Source organism: Anser anser (genome assembly GCF_964211835.1).
Source record: "Anser anser genome assembly, chromosome: 2".
In the NCBI taxonomy this organism is placed as follows: Eukaryota; Metazoa; Chordata; class Aves; order Anseriformes; family Anatidae; genus Anser; species Anser anser.
The window spans coordinates 131,662,147-131,685,247 of NC_139721.1; the positions used below are offsets into that span (position 1 = coordinate 131,662,147).

The 23,101-nt window shown below is 38.2% G+C and overlaps 1 protein-coding gene across 10 annotated transcripts in view; it reads left to right on the top strand.

The window, feature by feature from the left end:
• Positions 1–4,945: 4,945 nt before the first annotated feature.
• Positions 4,946–23,101, top strand: part of CRPPA (CDP-L-ribitol pyrophosphorylase A) — a gene marked incomplete at its 5' end in the record, with an annotated part of 126,773 nt that continues 108,617 nt past the window's right edge. For 3 of the 10 annotated variants that reach the window (XM_083822870.1, XM_083822868.1, XM_083822869.1), the window contains 2 exons: positions 4,947–5,334; positions 12,100–12,379. In XM_083822870.1, coding sequence (XP_083678996.1) covers positions 5,195–5,334; positions 12,100–12,379 — 420 coding nt within the window. The other 7 variants (XM_083822865.1, XM_083822867.1, XM_083822871.1 and 4 more) reach the window with 7 other exon arrangements.

The following is a 23,101-nucleotide window of genomic DNA, read 5'->3' on the forward strand; positions in this document are numbered from 1 at the left end:
GAAATAGCCTAAAGGATTACTGAGTAGAGAAGGGATAAACACTCTGGTGAAAATATAAAATTTTATGCTGAAGCTTTAAAATGTGTCTAACATCAAATAAAATTTATGCCTTTTTTTTTCTAGCACAAGTAATACAAAGGTGGAACTCGATATATGCTTTTCAACAGTTACCTACAATGAAATGCAAATATGGAAACACTCTGTTGTGTGCAGAGATCACGTTTTCTTTACATTTATAACATTTATGTTTTCTATTTATGCTTCAGTGATTAATAAACTCAAAATCATGGAGCACTTCTACCTCATCAACTAAAATTTAGAGCTCGTTACACCATTTTGTCAAAAATCAAAAGCATGTATCAAAAATACTTTGCAAACTGGGGTATGAAAGCAACAACATTTATAACTCCCGTTAGGGATCTGGCCTATAGGTGATTCTATGTACACTACATATTAGGCCTGTAAGCACGCTTTGATATTTGATAGTCAACTATTTGCATCATCTAAGTAACACACGTGCATAACTCCCTTGCTGAATAGATGATGTTTTGATCTCAATTCCACATAGCAATAGGAGCAAATCAAAAGAACTACAGTTTATGTAAATATTCTGTCTATCTACAGTTTCCTTCGTCAAAGAATCTCAAAGCAAGAAATAACCCTTTAAAATCATATTTTGCAATCATATTTATAAAAACACATACGTAGGAATATGCTAATAAGGTAAGATTTCCCCAAAGCTGTTAATTATGATTTGTAGGGAAAATAGTTTTGTTTTTTTCAACATTTGACTGTCTATTGTACTGCCCAAAGCTGTATGTTCCCATATGACATTTTACAGACTTGGGAACCACTGTCACCACAGAGCAAGTATTCAGACAGCTGCTGTGAAACGAAGACTGGAACAGTGAAGGAGCAAGTCAATCCAAATGTACTACCTGGAAGGTTGACTGCAACAATCAAAAGATTGCGAAGAGCATAAAAGACAACTTTTACCTTGTTTTTTTATTTTTTCTAGTGATCAATCAGAACTGAAATGAAATATCTGGAAACAAAACGACTGTCCAGACTCTCTACTTTCCTTTTTTTTTTCTTTTTTTCATATACAGATGTAGAAATGATGATGAAGCCACAACCCTTTAAGATCTAGTGTAAAGTGCTACAGATAGCAATAGACATGCATGATAAAACCAGACACACTGTCATTTCTTTCTAATCTCTCTCTAATCTCTTCAGATATGCAAAGTACATGTGTTTTTCTCTGTCAACAGTGTACACAGTCACGGACAGTTACTGGTAACTTAAAGAAAGCTAAGACTGCTATCTTATTTGAACAGAAGAGCTCTCCAGAGAGAACTGACGTTCCACTTGCTTACAGTTCTGAATTTGAATTTTATGGCACGCCACCACTAAGGTAATAACTGTTACATATCTGGATAAAATCAGTGAAATACAATTGGGCAAACACAAAGTTCTGGCTAAAATCCTGCATCACTCACTGCTCAGAATGCTGCAGATATCACATTAGCTGCAAGAATGGGTCTCAGAATTTAAGTATTTTTAGTTTTATGATGTCTTTTATAAATATTGCACTTCCATAGTAGTTTTATGATTTTGTATTTTTTTAATAATTTTGCCTTTACAATTCACTTTAATCTGCCAAACATCCCATGACTGCATGCCCTTCCCTTGAAACACAGAATAGTGAACCTTGGTGCAACTGAAAGTGAGTTCATCTTAGCTTGCCTGTGTTAAAAACAAAATACTTCAAGAGCTTAGAAATGACTTTGAAAAAGAGAGAGATGATTTCTCAGTTAATTTATACCACATCTACAGAGGACTCAACTGCAATTTTTATTTAAGAACTTGAACTCCTTTACTCATTTTTTACAAAAAGCCCTTTCAGTATGAATCATAGAATCATAGAATGGCCTGGCTTAAAAGGGACCTCAAAGATGATCTACTTCCAATGCCCCTGCCATAGGAAGAGATGCCACCTGCTAGATCAGGTTGCCCAGGACCTCATCTTACTTGGTCTCGAACACCTCCAGGGACGGGGCATTCACAACTTCTCTGGGCAACCTGTTTCAGTGCCTCACCAGCCCCTGAGTGAAATGTTTCCCCCTAAATCATTTCTATCACTTCAGTAACTGAACTTAATTAATTCCCCAACATTTATGTTTTCAAGTGAACTTGACTTCTGTAATTAGATTGCTTCTTCTTTCTTCAATAAAAAGGGGGGAAAAAAAACTTTTATTTTTAAGTACATGATTGGCATATTTACTGCATAATTGCAAACTACCACTGTGTTTTCAGATGTTATACCCCTGCATAGAAATGATGGATTAACTTGCTCTTTACTTGCTTTGAGGCAAAAATGTTGCCTTCATTCCTCTTTATCCAATAAAAGACACGTAAAATTGTTCTCTCAATATCCATGAATTTACTTTTTATCCCACTTCAAATACTTATATATGAGCCTGCATTGGACACAGTAACCAAATGATTAGAATAATTCAACAAAAATGTAAAATGGAATGGAACAGAAGCAAATTATGTAATCACAAAATGCCTTTGTGTTCCACAGCATGTTACTATCAAACGAATATTAAAAAGATGTAAAAACTAAAATCCTAATTTTCTTAACTCGTGCTAAGATACAGCATGAATTGATAAGAATATTAAACGAACTCTTCCTTCTTAGTCACTGCCTACGAGAACAGAAAATTAAAGGTGAAATAGCAGTAACCAAGACCACGGGAATCTACACTGAAGGGCTTCTTGAAGAACTGATAGGTGCTGCCAGCTCAAGACTACAGATATCTCAAGAGTACAGATATCTGATCACAAACTGATCTGGGGTACCTTTCAGACCAAAACTTGCAAACCATCATCCAATCCACTAGTATATTTAGCACTTCATTCTCCTTCACTTTACACATTACACCTAATGGACCCCAAATATCTGTCACAACTATTCCTGAGCCACCGCAGATAAATAAGGGTGGCTTGTTACTATTAGACTAGTTCCATTGTGTGAAAATTTGAAAAGTAGAAGCAGAGGGGTTTCAAACTTAACAAGCTACCTAAGAAAATAGTTTAAAAATATACGTTTAAAAATGCACACATAAACCCTTGCCCTGTGCGAAATTCCTGTATAATGTCAGGCAAATCAGCTATTCACGGACCTACAGGAGTAGATTTCCTGCCCTTCTATAACTATATAGGAGTTCAGTACTTAAAAGCCATAGAAAATTTCACTTAGCATTTCTAGGCTCTTCTTTACACCTCACAGAGAGGTACAAACAAACGTTTTTTGACTTCATAAGGACTTTGAAAAGCATGAAAACTTCTGAAGCATCTGAAGCCCACGTACATCCAAAAGCAGCTTCAAAGTGCTGCTTGGCTGGATCACCAAATCTTTTTCTTTAATATACAACATATTTGATGGCAATGAGGTGTGTGACTATCAAAGTTATTATCAAATATAGTTTCTTCAGGACAGATCAAGCCTCATCCACTTAACATAATAAGAAAAATGGGCTTCAGAACAAAAACAGAACCATTTTTTCCATGTGATCCTCTTTCCTGAATTTCTCTTAACTTTTTAACCTTCATAGAAGAAATTAATATGCATGAAAGAAACAAAGTGGGGAAACACTACGTGGGCAAGGGAAGGTACAACAGACTGTTGGAATAGAGGAAGAAATGCAAAATCATGTCAAGAAGGGAAGTTTTTCTGAAGGGACTCTGTGTTTGGGAAAGCCTTACTCCTCACAGTGGGAGGAGTCACAGGAAAAAAACAGACCATATTTTGCTGCTTATAATAATGCAAACAAGAAGAAAAGTCTGGAAAATGGGCTAGGCTTGACTAGATTAATGACTGTGCTCTTCATGAATTGAATTATGAAGACCTGAATCAGGAATTCAGAATATCTATCTAATGAAAAAAAGGAAAAAGTGAATTTTGCAGAACAACCTGCCATGGATGTATTTGTATGGAACAGCTGCAAGGAAATAAGTCAAAATAATATAACGTATGTGATCCAAGATCAGCATAAATGCTGGAGGAGCCTACCTTAAGAAGAAAATTTCATTTTGGGCATCTGATAACAAAGAAGTGACAGTGAATGCACAGCAATCTGCACAGAGGAAAGAGTCAAGGCAAATTTGGAAGTCCTGGAAAGAGACGACAGACAAACCTTATGTCATCACTCAGGAATTAGCTGTAGAGAATGACACTTTCAAAGAAGGGAAAATGTAAGACTCACTGAAAACGAAAAGAAACAGGTGAACATGTTCCTTAGCCAACAGATCTTCTAAAAAAAAATCCCATGATTAGCAGTCCCGAAGACAACGAGACCAAAACTCGTCAGGAAGGCAGTTCAACCGCCAGCTAGCACTTTTAGTGATGAAGGGGCTCTTCATCCATTCCAGTTCTCCAGCCATCTGCATGGCTTCTGTCCTTTCCCTGCTTTACACACCCATTTCCCTTCCCACCAGCCCGTCTCCAGTCCCACTGCGTGGTACTAGCTGGTGCGATTTCAGCCCCCTGCATGCAACGTGTGCGTGTCTCCACCGCACTGTGCAGTATTTCAGTACGGAAGGTCTGTGAGTTCTGCTTTTGGCAGGAGGATCGCCTCGCTTCCATCGAGTAACTGCTAACTATGGTGCCTCTGTGCTCCCACATGGTCGTTTCACGCCCTAACACTGGCATAAACTTCCTTCTGTGCTGCTTTTGGGGTCCGACTGACTTCTCAGAGAAGTCTCCGTGTGGGTTCTACTCCGTTTATTCTTAACAGGACTAGGAGACACCCGCGGGCTGTCTCCCCACGCACTGACAGGGGCCCTGCAGGGGGAGAAGAACGGGCCCCTCTCCACATCCCCCGCCTCAGCCCCTGCCCCGCTCCCCCCCGCCCGCCGCAGGTGGGAACAGCCCTGCCGCGACTGCGCATGCGCCGGGCGCTTAAAGGGCCCGCAGTGGCCTCCCGCTGCCCCAGGGCCCGCGCGCCCCTCCCGCCCCGCCCCCGGGGGCTGCCCGGTCCGCGCGTCTCTGCCGGTGGGGGGGGAGAGGGCGGGCGCGCGCAGTGGATTCTTTGGTTTGCGGACGCAGCGGGCGATTAAGTCAGGCGGGCGGGCGGCTGCGCGGTGCCGGCCGGGCCGTGGAGCGGTGCCGTGTCCGGGCCCCGCAGCGATGGAGCCGGTGTCGGCGGCGGTGTCGGCCGTGCTGCCGGCGGGCGGCAGCGGGGAGCGGCTGGGCGGCGCCACCCCCAAGCAATTCTGCGGCCTGCAGGGGCGGCCGCTCGTCAGCTACGCGGTGCGGGCGATGGAGAGGTAACGAGGCCGCGCCGCCACGCTCCCCCCGGCCCCGCTCCCCCCGGCCCCGCCGCGGCCTTCTTGTGGTGACAGGGGAGCGAGGGATTCCAGCGAGGCGGTGTCTGAGCAGCCAGGGATCTTATAGGGCTGTTGGAAGTCACAAAAAGGCTGTTCTGGGCGTGTGAGGGACCCTTAATGCAGTGTTGTCAAGTGTTAACGTAAGCCGTGTACCCGGTGTCACCTCAGGTAGGAGCGGGGTGTCAGCTGCACCGGCATGGCTGCAGTGACTTTCAGGAAAAAAACATCAAACTTTAGGGTTTCAGGGAGGATAAATGGGGAGGAGAGCAAGGTGGTGAAAAGAAACGGTGTTGCCAACGTCTCCCAAAGATCTTAACTCGTGGAAACTTGCAGAACATCAAAAAGTGGGCCTCTTTTTTTTATTTTTTTTTTCCATTCCCACCCAGAGAGGCTTCCCTCAGGTCACTTGTGACTTTGTGAAAGAAATAGTGCTTATTTTCTTCATTTAATTTTTCAACAGCAGCCAGTCACAAAGCTGAGCGCATCAGAAAGCAAAGCTTCCAATCCAGAGCTTGTCAAAGCAGTAGCTTCTGCCAAAATGTCATGGAAATCTACAGAGAAGGAGAATAATATCCTCGCTCAGCGTATTGGAGACCTGGAAAAGAGAACAGTGAGGTTTGGGAAGGAAATGATATTCGTAGGAAAATAAAACATTCATTAAAAACCTCATTTTTTTGCTGCCACTAAGCTCTGGGAAAATAGCAGTTCTTTGAGCAACGCTATTATATTTATGTCCTAAAGCTGCAAAAAATTAAAAGGTTGAATTCAAACTGTACAGGCCAATCAGACGCGTGATCCAAACTTCATTGCGAGAGTAACAACCTAGTGCTTTCTCCTGGCTTGAGAAGTGTCATAACCAGTCCAGTTAATGACTGGAGCGTGATAACCAGTGCCAGTCCTCTCACAGGCAGAGCTTTCCACCATCTCTGTCCTGATTTAGTGTTGACTGGGATGTATGTGTATGGGGAGCTGTGAACAGATGTAATCTAACGCCTGGAGTGACTCATTTTCAACTTAAATCCTCAGACTCTGAAACTGCAAAGGAGGTACCTTTTCCTTACTCTGGGAACATGAGCACAGGAGCTGCACTTTGTCACCCATCTGTTACCCAGAAGTGACATTTTCCGCGCTTAGCTTGATACCTACTATCTTACGTCTGTTGTCTACCGGCTGTAATTTAATAAATCATTGACTTGTTAACCTGTAACAACTCCTATTGAGCTTCTGGTTATCTCAGCTATTGCAGCTATTTTTATTGTTTTGTTTTTTTTTAATCTGAAAAAACATAGCAATGTACGGACAAATACATGAGCAAATCAAGAATTTGTAGCTGATTTTCATGTGTCTTTTAAAAACAGGAAAATATTTTTACACTGTTCTGCTGAAAGGAGAAAGAACCTTAAATATTGGTGTAGAAAAAAGTGGTAGACAAGACAAGAGCAGACATGAATGAATAAGCATTGCATCCTGTTGCATAGGATGACAGAATGTAAAAGGTTGGCCTGCCAATAATAATCAAAGACAATGCCCTTAGGAAGAGAAGGTGAGAAAAAATAGCGTAAGGAAGAAGGATTGTTTTTTACTACCACTACAATGGCACTGATAGGAAGGTCAGGTCCTACCCTGGGGATAAAAATAAAGTGTATTAGTGAACTTAGATATTTGTCTTTTCCATTGGTTTTGTTTCTGCTGTTGTTGAACTATGTGAGGCTTTTGTGTCAATTCCAGCAGATCTACAATGGCATTCCTCTTTTTTGCTTTTGCATAGACTAGTGGGATTCTTCCTTCATTTTAATTCTCTTGTGTATGTTTATTTAAAGTAGAACATTTCTGGTTCCTTTCCTGAGGCAGGCAGGAATCAGCTGTATGTGTGCAGCATTGAATAATTTTGCTAACACTATAGAGAGGAGAAAGGGCTAAGGTAAAGGTTGATTTAAAATTGTGGGACAATAGTAATTAAGCTGCTCTTATGCTTGTGGTACTCATATTTCACCAGTCACTGAAAGTACAGTGAGATGTTATGAAAGAGGAAAGCAGAGTTAACGTGTTTACTGGCAGAATAGAATTTTTCCATGAGGGTTTCAGACAGCTTTGTTTATTGTAATGTAGTCTCATAAAACAGGTGGCCTGGTGTCAAAAAAAACATTACCTGGGGGAAGCTTCCAAATAATCGCCTCTTCAGAACTGTCTTCTATGGTTTATTTGCCAAGTATTTTTTCCTCTTTGGCTGATACATGCTCTCCAGGTCACACAATTACATTTTTGTAAGTGTATCTATCATGATAACTCTGTTTGTCCAACTTACTCTTTAAATTGCTTATGAGCTAAAGATATGATAGCAAATAATCCAGTTGTCTTAACTTTATGAAGGTATCTTCATTATTTTTTGTGACTAATAAGGAATGCCAGTTTAGTCTTTCAGGAAGAATGGATATCATCTGTACATCGGATGCTCAGGACTTCCTTCATGTACCTGTGAAACTTCTCAGTTTTAAAAGCTCCTGCTTCCATATTTGTACTGTAAAAACACGTACATATTCACATATTTTTCATATATCAGCAAAGTTATAATGTTATAGGGTTATAAAGTTATGAACTGTTATAGGGCAGAAAAAAAGGGAGGGAGCAAAAGAAGTAATGTTTGCATTCTGTATCTGCATTTTTTTTGAAAGTTCTTTTTCTCATTTGGTGCTTGAATAGTAAAATCAGGAAAAATAATGTAATGATTCTTCTTGTGCTTCTGAAGAGTTTCTGTGATGGTGAAAGACCATATCTTACGCTAACTGCTAAACCCATCTCAGCAGTGACTGCCAGGTTCTGGCCTGCTTTGCTAACACAACTGCCGATGTCAGTGGGTTATGTATAAGTGGGTTGCTACTATCTGGGTAAGAGCAGCAGAAACTAGTTTTGAGGATTTAAGGCCCAGTTTTGATTTACATGTGAGTAAACTAATAGGGGGTTAAACCTGAAAGTCACATTTGTACCTGAGCCTCCTGTTTGCAGAGTTAACTCATTGGTTATTTCTATTGCAGATTGTATTGTGAAGCTATGTAATGGCTGTTGCTGAGTTAATGAGCTCCTTTACTTTGAGTTCTAGGTCAGCTAATATAAATGCATGTTCTTTTCTTTGAAGTTTAATGCAACAATACTGTTTTCCACTAGGCAGCTGGTCTGGCTGGTCTTTTAGATGTCAGTAAGTGGTGACCAGAAGGACAGTCTCAGGAAACAAACATAAATCCTTGTTTGCTCCACTGTTGTTTTTATTTTTTCTTGTAATGTCGATGGAGGCACTAGAGTTCTGTATTTATTACTTGTTAAAGCACATCAGGGTACCTTACTCTGTTCTCATCCATGCCTTGTGCTGATTCTTTTCAAAGCTTGCATTATTAAGCTGCAGATTTTTTCTTGCTCTTATATTACAGTTATAAAACAGAAAAGGTATTTACTAACTTTTTAAACTTTTTTTTTTTTCCAGCAGGTCCTGAGCTTGTTATCTTAGTATGAAATCTTTCTAAGGAAAATGACTTGACAAATTGAGGGGAAGAAAATTTTTTGCTGTCAGATTGACCGTGTAATGTTGTCTTTCTACTTCATTAAACATTTGCAACATTTCCATAAGCATATTATTAAAAATATAAACTCCTGTGGTGATACACAGTTCTCATTCATGTGAAATTTGTAGGATATTTTACTGAATTAGTATGTTGCATGGATTTTGTAAATTGATTTTGATGGGATACTTTATGCTTTAAAGCATAAACTGTTCTTCTGCCTAGTCAATCAAGAGAGTACCTTATAGGAATAGGTTGCATCTCTAAATCCCAGCTCTAAATATAGAACATCAGTCCGGAATGAATTTAAGGCCATACTTAGGTTTATAAATGTGTTTATCCAGACACAGGGTGGAGCTGTGACCGCATCCTGTCACTTCTCAGTGTATTGTACCACTGGAGGCCTTGAGCCATTCCAGCCCCTCTGTGCACAGATTTATCGTAGGCTGGCCAATACTTCCCTGGTTCTCAGAAGATGCTGTGTGTACGACGCTGTTGCATCATGATCTGTTTTATTTGGCTCCGGAATGGGAAATATCAGTGCTCTTCTTACACAGTCACTAGTGAATGTGTAGACTGCCTGCTCTGAGAACTGTGCAGCTCTACAGCCCTTCTGCAAAGAGCAGTGCAGAGCTCTTGGTTTTGGTTAGCGTTACATAGCTCTTCTTGAGTTTTGCTTTATTTTAATGCCTGATTCTCAATATTCAAAAGAAGAACTGAGATGAATCCAATTAGTTTGCCCTAGTTCCGAGTTGAAGTCATGCAGAAGTGTTAAGTTTTGTGGCTAAGTGTAGGATTGTGCCAGGACTCATTTAAGAGATTTGCAAACCTTTTGATGAACCTGTGATGAGTGACAAGTTGAAATGAAACTTGAAACCATATGACTTCATATTGTACATTTGCACAACTTCAGTACTTAAGAAATGCTGAGAATATGTTGGTTTGGCTGTATTTTCTGCCTTTGTTAATAATAAAATGAACATAAGTGTGTTTTTTTTTATTTTTTTTTAATGCTAATAGCACTTCCATTTATTTTATTTTTGGTAGTTATTTAAAATTCATTAAAATATTTTTCCATGGCGTTCTATTAGTCACTAAACAAACAAAACGTAAAGAAGGTAGAAGATGCTCTGTAGTTTCACATTGTTCTAGGGAAATGGTTTGCATTACAGATGACTTTGCTTTTTGGGTAAGGATAGTTCCTAGGCAATTTCTTCCTGTGTGTTATTGAAGAGGACAATAGCTTGAGCATTTCACAGAATCACAGAATTGTAGAGGTTGGAAGGGACCTCGAGAGATCATCAGGTCCAACCCCCCTGCTAAAGCAGGTTCCCTAGAGCAAATTGCACAGGTAGGCATCCAGAGTCTTTTTCAGGTATTGCATTTATGCTTAAATTTGTATTTGGAATATGAAACTTTTTATGCATTCAGAGTGTTTTATATAAATGCAGCAGGTCTTGATATTTTTCCAAGTGTGATTTCAAAGGGACTTTGTAAATGTTACAAACACTTAATTGGAAGATCAAGCAATAGGGTGATTTTGTCTAGATCATAAGTATTTTTATTCTAAGAAATATACAACTGTAAACACATTCTTGTCAGGAAAAAAAAATACAAAATAGATAAAGCAAAATAACCTAAATATCAAAGGCAGTAGACTTTCATAGCCTCTGCCACAAAATACTGAAATTGACAACTGAATGTAAAGAATCGTGCAGAAAAGAATCATTTGATTCTTGCATTCTTTTGGCTCATCAGCTACTGCAATTTAGAGAAGCAAATTACAGGCCCTTGCAAGATGAGGGCTTCTAAAGTGCTCAGTGACTCAGGAACCAATTTGTTGCTCCTCTTTGATAAGAGTTGGCCATCTGACTCTGCCAGATGATGACCAAGAGTCAGACTAACTGCTTAAGTATGAACTGCTCCTGGAACCGTAAGTTTTTCACTGTTGTTTTTTAACTGCAAGTATTTAGTACTTTGGTCCATCTTGTGTCTGCAAAATTAGTTTCAATAGCTTTGCTAGCTTTAGTTGTAAGAATATGCCATAGCTGTTTCTCTTCCTTCATAGCTATATGTGTAGGCTCCACATGAGTATAGTAAGTAGTAAACTGGTTTTGAAATCATTCTTAACCTGATGAGTTTCTTGTCAGTCATGTTAAAACAACAAACAAACATCCTTTTGTCTGTGGAGACACAGAAAAGGAATAATTATAAATCCATTTTTGATGCTCCATACATAGTATTTAGGATATGTAACAGCTGCATTTGAATGGTGATACTTGCATTATTTTGATGTACAGTTGATGCATGTGACTATAGTATGTTTTCTTAGGTACTTTGATGCAAGTATAGTTTCAACCTCACTTCAGTTATGGCTGTTTTTAATCTTGTGGGTTCTCCTCCCCTCACCCCTTTTTAGAGCTAGGCTGATACTGTCATTAAAGGCTTGAAGTTCTTTAAAACATGCTTTTCATATTATGGTAGTAGTATCTAACATAACTGTGTTTTCACATTTTGCTAGCTTCCTAGAGCAGAAACCTGCACAAAATGTATGTTTTTTCCAAACTACCAGTATGTTTTCTGCTGATACTCAAGTGTCATAGTTTTGACACTGCATCTGTCAGTTCCTGGTCATACCTGACTTGATAGCAATCTTTATTTCAGGTTATTCCTTGATCCTCTTGTGGCCTTCCTCTTATTTAATTGTACCTTGCGTGCTCCACAGTAGAACTCAGAATATTCCACGTGCCAGGATTTACCAATTGATTGGAGACTCCGTTTTAGAGGAAACTAAAATAATAGACTGTAGGTGATTGATTTAGAAGTTACACTTGAAGATGTGAATGAGGTTTGAGTAAGAACTGTTTCAAAGGGTTATCCGAAGCTTTTATTTCTGCAAACTGCTTGTTAGGAGCAAGTCCCTTACCAGAATTCCAGTTACTATGGTTGACATCCATGTATCAGTAGAGATCCTGTCATGTAGCTCTCTCTTTAGGGGTAGTGGGCTAATATACAGAAAATACATAAGAATATTGAGAGATGCTTTATTTAGCCAGCTTCAGTTTTTGAAATAAATTTCTTTGTATTGTGGATATGTTTGTAGCTTTATTTAGTCATTCATGTTTACTCTCTGTTTTTGTACTGTTTCTTCTAGGGTAAGCTGGATATCTGACATTATTGTGGTGGTCTCCCCTGAAAATATTGAAACAATGAAGTCTATCGTTGAAAAATACGGCCACAAAAGAGTTACGGTAGTGAAAGGTGGAATAACGCGTCACCGATCAATTTTCAATGGACTGAAAGTGTTTGCAGAGAATCAATCTTCCAACCGTCTGCTGCAGAAACCAGAAGTAGTGATTATCCACGATGCTGTGAGGCCATTTATTGAAGAAGATATTCTTTTAAAAGTGGTTATGGCTGCTAAAGAGCATGGGGTATGTACTAGCTATGTCTGTGCTATTCTGCAAGGCTCTTATGTACTGTACAGCATAAAATCATGATAACGAGGATTTTTCTAGGAATTGCATTAATGTATTATGTTGTTTTGTTTTTTTTTTTAATAACAGATTCAGAATCCTTGTTATGCAGAAAAGTGAGAGGGGAGATGTCTTTTAAATGCCACAGGCATTACTTGTTACAGAAAAATAATGATTGCCGTAGAGACTGTCAGTAAGATACTGAATTAATCAGCAATTTGTTAGTTGAAAGGTGGATTACATAATTCTAGTCTACCTTCTTTTCCATGCAGAATTCTCACCTAATGCTAGAGTAGTTCAGTGAACAATTACTAATAATATCCAAAGAAGATAATATTTTATTAGTTGACTCACAAACATTGTGTTTTCATTTATATGCAAATCCTGAATAAATATGTGGCAAGACAACTCCGTTAACCGCTAAACATGGTTTAGTGGGTGACATTAGTAGTAGGGGGATGGCTGGACCAGATGATTTTGGAGGTCTTTACAGCCTTAATGATTCTATGATTAATGCTAGATTTTTCTAAAATCTGTAGGTGGTGCAGACTGCTAGTAAACATGGGAAGTCAGAAGCCTCCAACTGTAGATTGGAGATCCTCCTGGTCTTCATTGCATTTGAGGGCTGTGTACTTTCTTAGGAATATTCACAGGAACCAAAAAGATGTCCAGGAAAGTAAGTGCTATGTGAAGAGGAGTTGGTACAAGTAGTTACGCAAGTAGAATGGTGAAGTTGTTAAAGGCATTACCAAGCTAAAGGCACTACCAAACAAGAGGAGGTGGTGGAGGACTGGAAGATTAGAATAGATAGATAAAAGAACTAATGACTTACCAAATTGTACAAACAATCCTGTGGGTATTTTTACCTTGTACTTCAGTTCATCGTTAATAACATAGCTGAATGCTTTCCTACTTCAAGGAGATGATTTGAGGTAAAAATTATTAATGACAGCAGATTGTTTGGATATTAGAAAGGTAGGAAAATCCACCATTGCTTGCCTCTTTGAGGAAATGAGGTAAAAGATAAACTAGTTGACAGATGATTTGCAACATTGACAGTGAAGTTTTTTGAAAGCTCATAGTGTAGAAGGGGAATGTACCACTTGTTAAAATATTTATTATGAAAATTAAATTATGTAAGCTCTCTCAGAACTTTGTTAGAAATCTGAATATATTGAGCTTGTTACCAGTTGGTCTGTACTCTGGTAAGTTGGCTTCATTAGAAATGACAATAAAATTGAAACTCCACTTCATAGTTTTCAGTGGCATAGAACATAAGTTTCCAGTCATTAAAACTTTAAGTCTGTTAGAATCTTAATGAGGTTTTTGACCTTTCTCATTTAGCACAAAGTATCTTTCCAGAATTAATTCTGTCAAAGACTTTTAAATGGATCCCCCTTGTAAATCTGTTTTAAATGAGATTATTTGAGAGTAGTAGAAGAATGGGGTTAATTTTACTCATGTTGAGTTGAAATGAGTAACTATTTTCTGAACGTGTATGTGTTTATGTGTCTTTATGTATGTGTGGTATATCGTATCTCTTTCAGCTTTGTGTTTTTTGTTTTCAGTGGGAGCCATGAAAATGTACTTGTTCACTTTCTCTTGAACCTGCTGTGATTTTAATGTAATACTTTTTCCCTATTTTTAATTGGGTATAAAATGTTTTCAGTAAAAAAGTAGAGAACTGAGGCAATCTCCACTTGACCTTCTCAAGGCAATGTACTTTAGTTCATCTGAACTTCTGACTAGTAAATATTTTTTCACCTAGATTGCCAAAATATCATTTGATCTTTTAGAGATGATCTTACACATCTGTTATAGTCTTTTCCACTGTATATTGTCTGTTTGAAATGTGTGTGGTATTTATTGGCCCTACCATGGCTTCCTGTGTTGGTTTAGGGCCACTGAATTCAGTGAAGCTAGGCCATCAGAGAACTGGACTACAAAATCTGTTAGCTGCTGATGCTACCCAACAGAGTAATTGAATTGAGGACAGGAGGAGAACTTCATCATATGTAACAAACTGGCAGATCGTCCCGCCAGAGAGTGCTGTGGTTATCTTCACTTGACAACTACAGAATTTTGAAGAACTAAATGACCAGAAGACTCTTACTCAGAACTGCCACGCAGGGTTTTGAATATCAGAAAGATTTTGATGAAGAGAAGCAATCATCTTTAGTTCTTCCTATAGTCAAATTCTTTGCATGTCTAGAAGAGGGTCAGTTCTTCAATCTTTCAGTACAAAAAGTAATTACTTCCTTTTGCATTATGTAGAAAGGTACAAAACCTGGCAGAAACATCATATTAAATCACTAATGTAATAGGGATAATGCTGTATTGTTGTTCATCTGCATACCATATAGATAACATAATTATGAGAAGCTTTAATGTTCTTTAAAATGGCAATTGATCAAATAAATTATTGCACTTCTAGCTGCCAATTGTCAGACAAATAAATTGCTTTATTGCACTTACTAATCAGTTTGTTATTTGCCTGTAGGAATTAAAATGTGCAACCTATCCAGAACTAATAAATTATGCCTTAAATCCCTTAAACAATCCCTTGATTATGTGAAAATATTACTTTGTAACCAATTAAATTCCATTTATGTTTTTGGGGTAATTTTGTAATTAAAACTACATGTTTCTAGAAACAAATTCTTTATTGCTAGTAAAAGTTGGGAAAAGTGGAAGCTGCAGAAGGCATCAGTCCAAAGCCTCCAGCAATATCTTATTGCCAACATTGCATTTTAAACAACATAACTAAAAAAAGTGCTTACAAGGAAAAAAAAATCAGGAAGGCAGGGGGGAACTTGTCAGTTCTGCTATTGAGAGTTTTTTTAAAAAAAAAAGAAGAAAGGCACATTACAGTCAAAGACTGTATTTAAGAAACTAGATTTGAAGGTATAGTTTGATTCTTTGAGTAAAGAGAATGAATCAAAACTGCATTCTTAAAAGCTGGATTCTGGAAACTGTTGAACATCATTACTTTATTCTCGGATTTAGCAGGGACCTGAACAAAGCATAATGCCCATACAAGTGTACAGTGTTGATCAGTCTCCTTGGCTGTCATTCACATACACAATCAGGTAAAATAACATCACCAGACAGAAAACACCACACATTGTGTTCAATCTCTTCTCGTCTCTGAGTTTGCTCACAATCAGTTCTGTACTTGTCACTTGTGATGTATTGGGAAGCTGGAGCAGAAAATGTACATGCATACGCATGCTGTTCTTTTACCCACTTAGCAAAATAAAATGCATTACGTATGATTATTGAATTGGGTTAGCAAAATATGGTGAAAGGCAAACCAAAAAATGCTGTTTTTTTCCACTGAAGATGGAGGAGGACGTGGATGGAAAAGTAGTGAGGCAGATCTGGTCTGGTATACGTATGTGGGGAAGGCAATGTTGGAGCAGTTCTGCTCTCTGTTTTTTTTATCATTCTTTTAAAAGCAATGATTTTTTTTTATTATATCCTCAGTTTTTACCGTATATGGAATATTTTACACATGATCTTTGTCCTGTCTTCTTGTAATCAAAGACTACTTTTAGCCAGCTGTAAAGGCTACATCAATAACAGACTCTATTTGAATCATACACTGGGTCATCTGAAGTCATCGTGTGCCTGTGTTCTCAGGGTTTCTGCTTTCATTGTATGCTTTGTACTTTTGGGGGCTCATGTTGTCCTGACAGACATTTGTGCAAAAGCAGGATCAAGATCTGATGACTTCATACTACCATCTTGAGGTGGTGGAGTGAGTTCTGTAGTTTAGGAATCACTGACTTATGTAAATGCAAAAATATGTATTAATGAGTTTTAGGTGTGTTATATAGCTATTTTAGAAGAAAATATTTGAAGAGCTAGTTTATTTTAAAGACCAAGGTATGTTCAGTAGCCCTGAAACTTTTCTGAATGTATGAAGAAATCAAGGCTTAGTCTACTGACACTTGTAAAGTTGTTAGGCTTGACAGATTCAGTTGCTTTCATCTGTCTTTATTTCTCTCAGTTCAGTGAGTTTTGGAAATCCCTTAGTGGAGGGAATTGTGATTTTTTTTTAATACATTTGAGACACATGAATTAACACCGTGCAATAAAGGTCTTGTATTCAGTCTTCTGCACTGGTGGCCTTGTATCTTACTCGTCATACAGTTCAACCGTCCCAGATGATCCAAAGTACTGCATAATTTTCAATATATTTTTATACTATAAATTATTGTTCTCAATACACATTTTTCCTTTCCTGTCTGGTTTTGTTAGTGGTTGAGAGCAGTTTAGTAAGTTTATCTCCTCATCCTTGGACATACTCAGAAATCATCTGGACATGGTCCTGGGCAACCTGCTGTAGGGAGTCCTGCTACAACGAGGGAGTTGGACCAGGTGATCTCCAGAGGTCCCTTCCAACATCAACCATTCTGTGTTTCTGCTCAGTATAGTTATACTTTGTGGTGCCAAGAAACTAGCATTGGAACCTGATTCCTCTGCACAGACAGAAAAAAGGGACAACCACATTGATTAATTGTCAAGACCTTTAAGGTAATACAAGGACATGGGGCAGACGCTGTTTTTAAAGATGTAAATTTCTGCCATGTCAGATGTATAATTAAGTTGTTAGAAGCTGCAGTTTATCATCTGAAAAGGTACTTTATTTAAATATACTTTATTTGTTGGTAATCTGTGCTTTCGAAATAAATTCATAGTATTCTCTGTACATAAAGACTTGAAGTTGTTCTCCAAATCAGGTGTGTAGCAGGTCTCTTGAATATATCCAAGTCTGTTTATTCAAGAACTTTCCTGCTGAGAGATTAGTAGATATAATCAATATGATTAAAATCAATGCGTTCTAAGCAGTTGAATAAGTATTTGATTATAAAATAAATGGCTTTTTCCAAATATAAGACTCTTAAGTATGTACTGAATCTGTGTGCAAAGTTCCCTCATACAAATAATCACAAAACATGCCTGAACAGATATCCCTGTCTGTTGAAATCAAAATGGGTAGTCAGGTGTTTGAGAGCATCTCTATAATACTGAATAAAATTCTATTTTTTCCCCCTATTTTTTTTTTATATTAGAGCTACTAGTGTGACCACATAATTAGTCATAAATTCTTTGTAGCTTACTTATCAGTTTCAAACTTTAGCATATACAGGATCAGAATAGTCTAGTTTTAAGACAATGTAGTTGAAGAAAAGTAAGTAAGACAAGCTAACAAACAAACAACCCCTTTGGTATAGGTAAAATGTTTTTCAAAGTACTTCCAGCATATGTGAAAAGAATAGAATTAGTCTTGAATACTTGCAACTTTTTCAAAACAGGACAATTGAAACAGCATCTTCAACTTAAAAATAGCATGGCAATTCTCATTTATTGTACAAAAATAATAAAAGATATTGAGATACAACTGCAGAGTATGAAGGAAGCCCTTCAGAGGAGACACACCTAATTATTTTATCAAAAAAACTTTCTTTGAACGTGAACCTCAAGATTAACTAATGACATTTATCACATTTTTCTGTATCGTGTAGTGAATGAGCTCAACAGCTATTTGGAAACCCATGTGTTCTTTAAGAATTAACGGAAAAGGAGAATGAAATATTTCTTACGGTTTAAAGGGATGAATATTAGGAGTCAGAAGTGTTTCTGGGATTGGGTGGCTTATTTTAGGTTAGTGTTTATACATACTTAACTGCACAATGCTGTACTGAGGGAGGAGGGGCAGGCGGGTACGTCTAGCTGGCGGAAATCAATTGGTTCTGAGTTTTCTGCCCTTTTGAATCTTTAATCCTGACACCACACACCAGAGTTTCTGGCTTGTACTGGTTATAGATATGTTCTGACACATAGGAAACCTAGTTCAGTTATTAAAATATATGCCGGGATTTTTCATATGTCATTTTTGTCAATTCATATGTGACGTACATGTCCGTTCTTTCCTGTTTTTGCTGGCTGCAACATTGTCTTAATCGATTAGCAGTTTAATTTCAATTAGTTACTGTGGTTCATCAGTCAAGTCATTGACAAACTAGTGTCTTTGCATACTTGTGGTGGTACTTTGGTCATGGTGACTACACAGTTTTGAGCCTGTTTTTGTGTAGGAAAATTACATGAGGCCAGTGTCGGTTGCATGCAAATTTTTCATGGAATCACAGAATGGTGGAGGTTTTAAGGGAGCTCTGGAGGTTATTCTGCTCGATCCCCTGCTGAAGCAGTGTCTCCCAGAGCAGGTTGCACAGGCCCATGTAGACACAGTTTTTGAAGATCTTTAAGGGGGGAGACTCCACAACTACTCTGGGCAACTTGTGCCAGTGCTCAGTCACACTGACAATAAAGAAGTGCTTCCTGATGGATGTTCAGGGGGAACCTCCTGATGTTCGTCCTGATGTTTCAGTTTGTGCCCGTTGCCTCTTCTCCTGGTACTGGGCACCACTGAAAAGAGCCTGGCTTCGTCTTCTTTATATCCACCATTCTGGTATTTATTTACATTAATAAGATCTCCCTTGAGCCTTCTCTTCTCTAGGCAGGTGCAGCTCTTTCAGCTTTTCCTCATAGGAGAGATGCTCCAGTCCCTCGATCATCACGGTGGCTCTTCCCTGGACTCTTCCCATAATGTCCAGGTCTCTCTGGTGCTGGAGCCCAGAGCTGGACTCAGCCCCCCAGGTGTGGACTTACCCATGCTGAATAGAGGGGAAGGATCACCTCCCTTGACCTGTGGGCAGTACTCCTCCTAATGCAGCCCAGGATCCATTAGCCTTCTTTGCTGTAAGGGCATGCTACTGGTGTATGTCCAACTTGGTGTCCACCAGGACCCTCAGGTCCTTTTCTGCAGAGCTGCTTTTGTGCTGGGTGGCCCTCAGCTCATCACGGTACATGGGCTTGTTTCTCCCCAGGTGCAGGACTTTTCCCCTTATTGAACTGGAGTGTTTCCTCAGCAAGTGTGCAGGTGGCACAAATTTAACTTTGTTAAAAGACAAAACACATAGATCCCAGTATCCTGCATGGAAATGATGCAGTGCTCTGGAGCCACAAGCTTGCAGGTAGCCTTTGTAAACTCACAGCAGTCTCATGAAGTTAATGTCTTCTTCTTTTGCTTCGAACCATGACAGAGTGTTTAACCATTTGGATTATTTCTTATTTTTTTTCAGCTATTCTTAATGTGGTTTTGCTGCTGTATGGAAAATGGTTTTACAATGGATTCTTTATTTTTAAGCCTGTAGTAATGGATACCTATCAGAAACATACTGATGTTTCCCATTGCTTATGGCATTATTGGTCCCATAGAAAGTTATAATCTTCTCAGCCAAGTCTTTATTTGTTTTCTCTGTTGAACGGAGAGCTAATGTTTTGTTAGCAAATACTTGAAGTCTTTGTCCTAACGAGCTGTAGTGTTTGGTGGTGGGAAAGCACTGGTAAAGAGAGAAGCAACCCTGTTATTTTCTGGTCTCAATCTCAGTGACTTAGTTGAGTCATTGCATTCATTAGGAGGGATGCAACTCAATCGACTGAAATACATAAATCTCAGAAACATAAATTATAATCTCCCTTTCTTTGCAGCCAGAATAACTGTGGCTAATATTTAATCCTTTTTAAAAGGTGGTTTAATCCCCCATTTTTTAGCTTCTGGAAGGCTACAGTAATTTTAACCTGACTTCCTTTTAGGTAGGATTAATTTAGCCTGGAAATAAATTTCAAGTGTGGCTTCCTCTGCATGGATGGTTGCTGAGATCACTGTCATGTAACATCTACAAGATGCACCCCCTTTATATTTAGAAACACTGTGTATGACAATGGCGTTGATCTGAGACGAATGAAAAGCCCTGAGAGGAGAATGGGCCACAGGTATGTATAGAGCCGGAGGGGCGAAGCTCAGCTGGTCAGATATGTGTGAGGAGCTGAATGAAGGCCTCCTCTGTGCCCCACTCCCCTCCTTTAGTGGTGCTGTGCACCCAAGGAGGAGGGATGCAGGGGCTGTATTTTTGGTTAGTGAGCTGGCATATGAGAAGGGAGCCAGGATGTTTTGTGGTTGCAGAAAAAAATCAAGACTGGAGCATATGACAATTAATTGTAGTTAATTGTAGATTAGTTGATATTTCTCTTTCTTAGTAGCTTTTATAATTTTTCTGTTCAATTGACTGTAATATATTACAAAAATCTGCTAGTGGTGAGTTGCAGTTACAGCTTCGAATCCCTTTATGGTTCACTTCAAAATGCAAAGTGCATTTCTGTAAAACTGAACAGAGCAGAAGTTGGAACGTACGCTACCTGTTTTCTTCACGAAAAGCAGCGTAGTCTGATTGAGGTATATATATAAGATGAAATGGGGGAGGAGAAAGTGAAAAAGTAATAAATGTTTCTGTATTCTTGCTTATTGCTTTTGATGAAACAGTTGCAGGAGGAATTGATTATGTAGAACCTTACTCCTTGTTGAGGAGACTGGGGTGTCCTCGGTGCAGGGGAAAATAATCTGAAATCTAGGGATCTGTATAGTGGAATCTTTAACTACGGGTTTGCCATTCAGGTGCAAGATGAAAATTATGATAACTTAGAAGGCATAAGCTTCTTAATCTACCAATGTAGTTTTCAGTAAAAATATCCAATGGTGCCCATGCCAACTTGTTTGCTTCAAGAGCCATCTCATTTAAGAAGTTGGTAGAAGATTAAAAACTGGAAGAAAAAAAAAAAAAAAACCAACAACTAACAAATTTTAATTGTCCAACAATGGATAAAGAGTAAATAGCAAAGGATTACATCTGTTTTCATCAGAATCTTTGAGTTTAGGTTAAGTGGAAATAATAATTTCATACTTTTGTTTAGGTCTTTTTAAATGCAAGATGATTTCATAAAGGTATCTAGTTTATTTTACATCATTTTTCTTTTATAACTTGTAAATATTGGTTCATTTTTACTGAAACAGCTTGAGACAACTCTATCTTTCAATTTTAAAGTTGTATATATTTTATATATGTATTATGTGTATTTATGTATAAATTGCTTTCACCAATATTGAAAATGGAGAATGTGAGTATATCTTGTGGCAGGATTATTTAAATACATAGTTGTCATATCCTTCTGATTAGCAAAAGGAAATGCCAGTTTTAGTGTAAAACTAGCAAACTCCTTATAAAATGTCAGTCTTAAAACAGATAGTTAAATAATGCTGCTATTATTTGAGGTGTTTCTGTTGATATATATAGTAATTAAAATTAGTGCTCTAAATCATTTTTACTTTTATCATTCATTCTGCATAAACCAGATTAATGGGTAGGATGTTGTCAGGTATTTATTTTACAATGTTTTTGGGGTGTTGTGAAAGATTTTAATTGGAGCTTCTTTTTTATCAGCATACCAACTTACCAATCTCTTTGCATCTGTCTTGCCTAAATGATCTGTAATTGCCCTCTTTATGTCATAAAAATACACACTTGAAACTGGATCATTCTAGCCACTTGTACATGGCAGAATATGGAAAAGATCCTCAGCCTTATTTCTCTTGCTGAGTATTATGTATATACACATCTCCATCTTTTTCCCTTTTTCACCAAATACCGCACTAAAAAGAAATCTGAATTTTTATCCGAGTGCACAACACCTGCCCTGTAGGTTAAGTGAAGCTTCTCAAAGTCAAGTTGACCTGCCTAATGTGTTGTAATAGTTTGCTGGGATCATTCTGTGCTTATCCTCCTCTTGCCAAGAAGGTAAGTGGATTGCATTACAGATAAAACCAAAACTGCCTTAAAGAGCATTGGAGCATGTGGGAGTGAATTCAGGAGGTATCACGTTCATACATGGAAGTATTAGCGCCGCTATTTGAACCAAATTGGTGTGATGAATAAGAATCTATTTTACAAGGCCCTTGATAACAGAGAAGGTCTAAGATGAAACTTGCAAAAGAGGCAACTTGAAATTTTGAATTTAATGTGTTGTAGAAAAAAGAAGTGTGGGTGCAAGACTTCCTGCAAGGAGAGGACCAGGCAGGTCTGAGGGAAACAGTCGAGTGAATTCAGAAGGCAAAAGCACTTGATAAACAGGCCCAGAGTTGCTTAGGGAACTGCATGACCACAGAGCATAGTGCCTGTGTTTTTGATTGCTCAGGACTCTGTGTGTAAGGTGGAGAGTTATTAATTAAAAACTGTTGCTTTGCCTTTGGTTGATGGTGCACTAGTCCTATAAGCCCTCCAGATTTTTTCTTCTTCATAGTATGTAAATCCAGCATTTTACAGTGTGCAGTGGATCAGTATCTATTGCATCATGATATTGTTGATTTTATAATGGTGCTGACTTTTTGGAAGTAAAATATATCTTAACTGTAATTGTAACTGCTTTGGCAGTAGCTTCAAGATTTCTACTGTGCTGAACACAAGTATTAACTCCTCTTTATATTGATTTACAATTTGCAAAGTCCTTTTTGGGACACTGTGGACAGTTGCTGCCTGTGATATGCTTATTTTGCTTTCTTTCTCCACCCCATACATATAATTTCAGTTGCATATTCCCATCATTCTGTCTTTTTGAAGGGAATCTTTTTGATTTTCTTTGAGAAATCTTACTTTTTCCACAGAATAATATTTAGAATTTGGTATGTTGTTGATTGGATCAAAGCAATATTTACTGATATTTGTAGAGGTAAATGTTTTAAATACAAAAGAACAGAAATTATGTAAAGTAAATATATATATA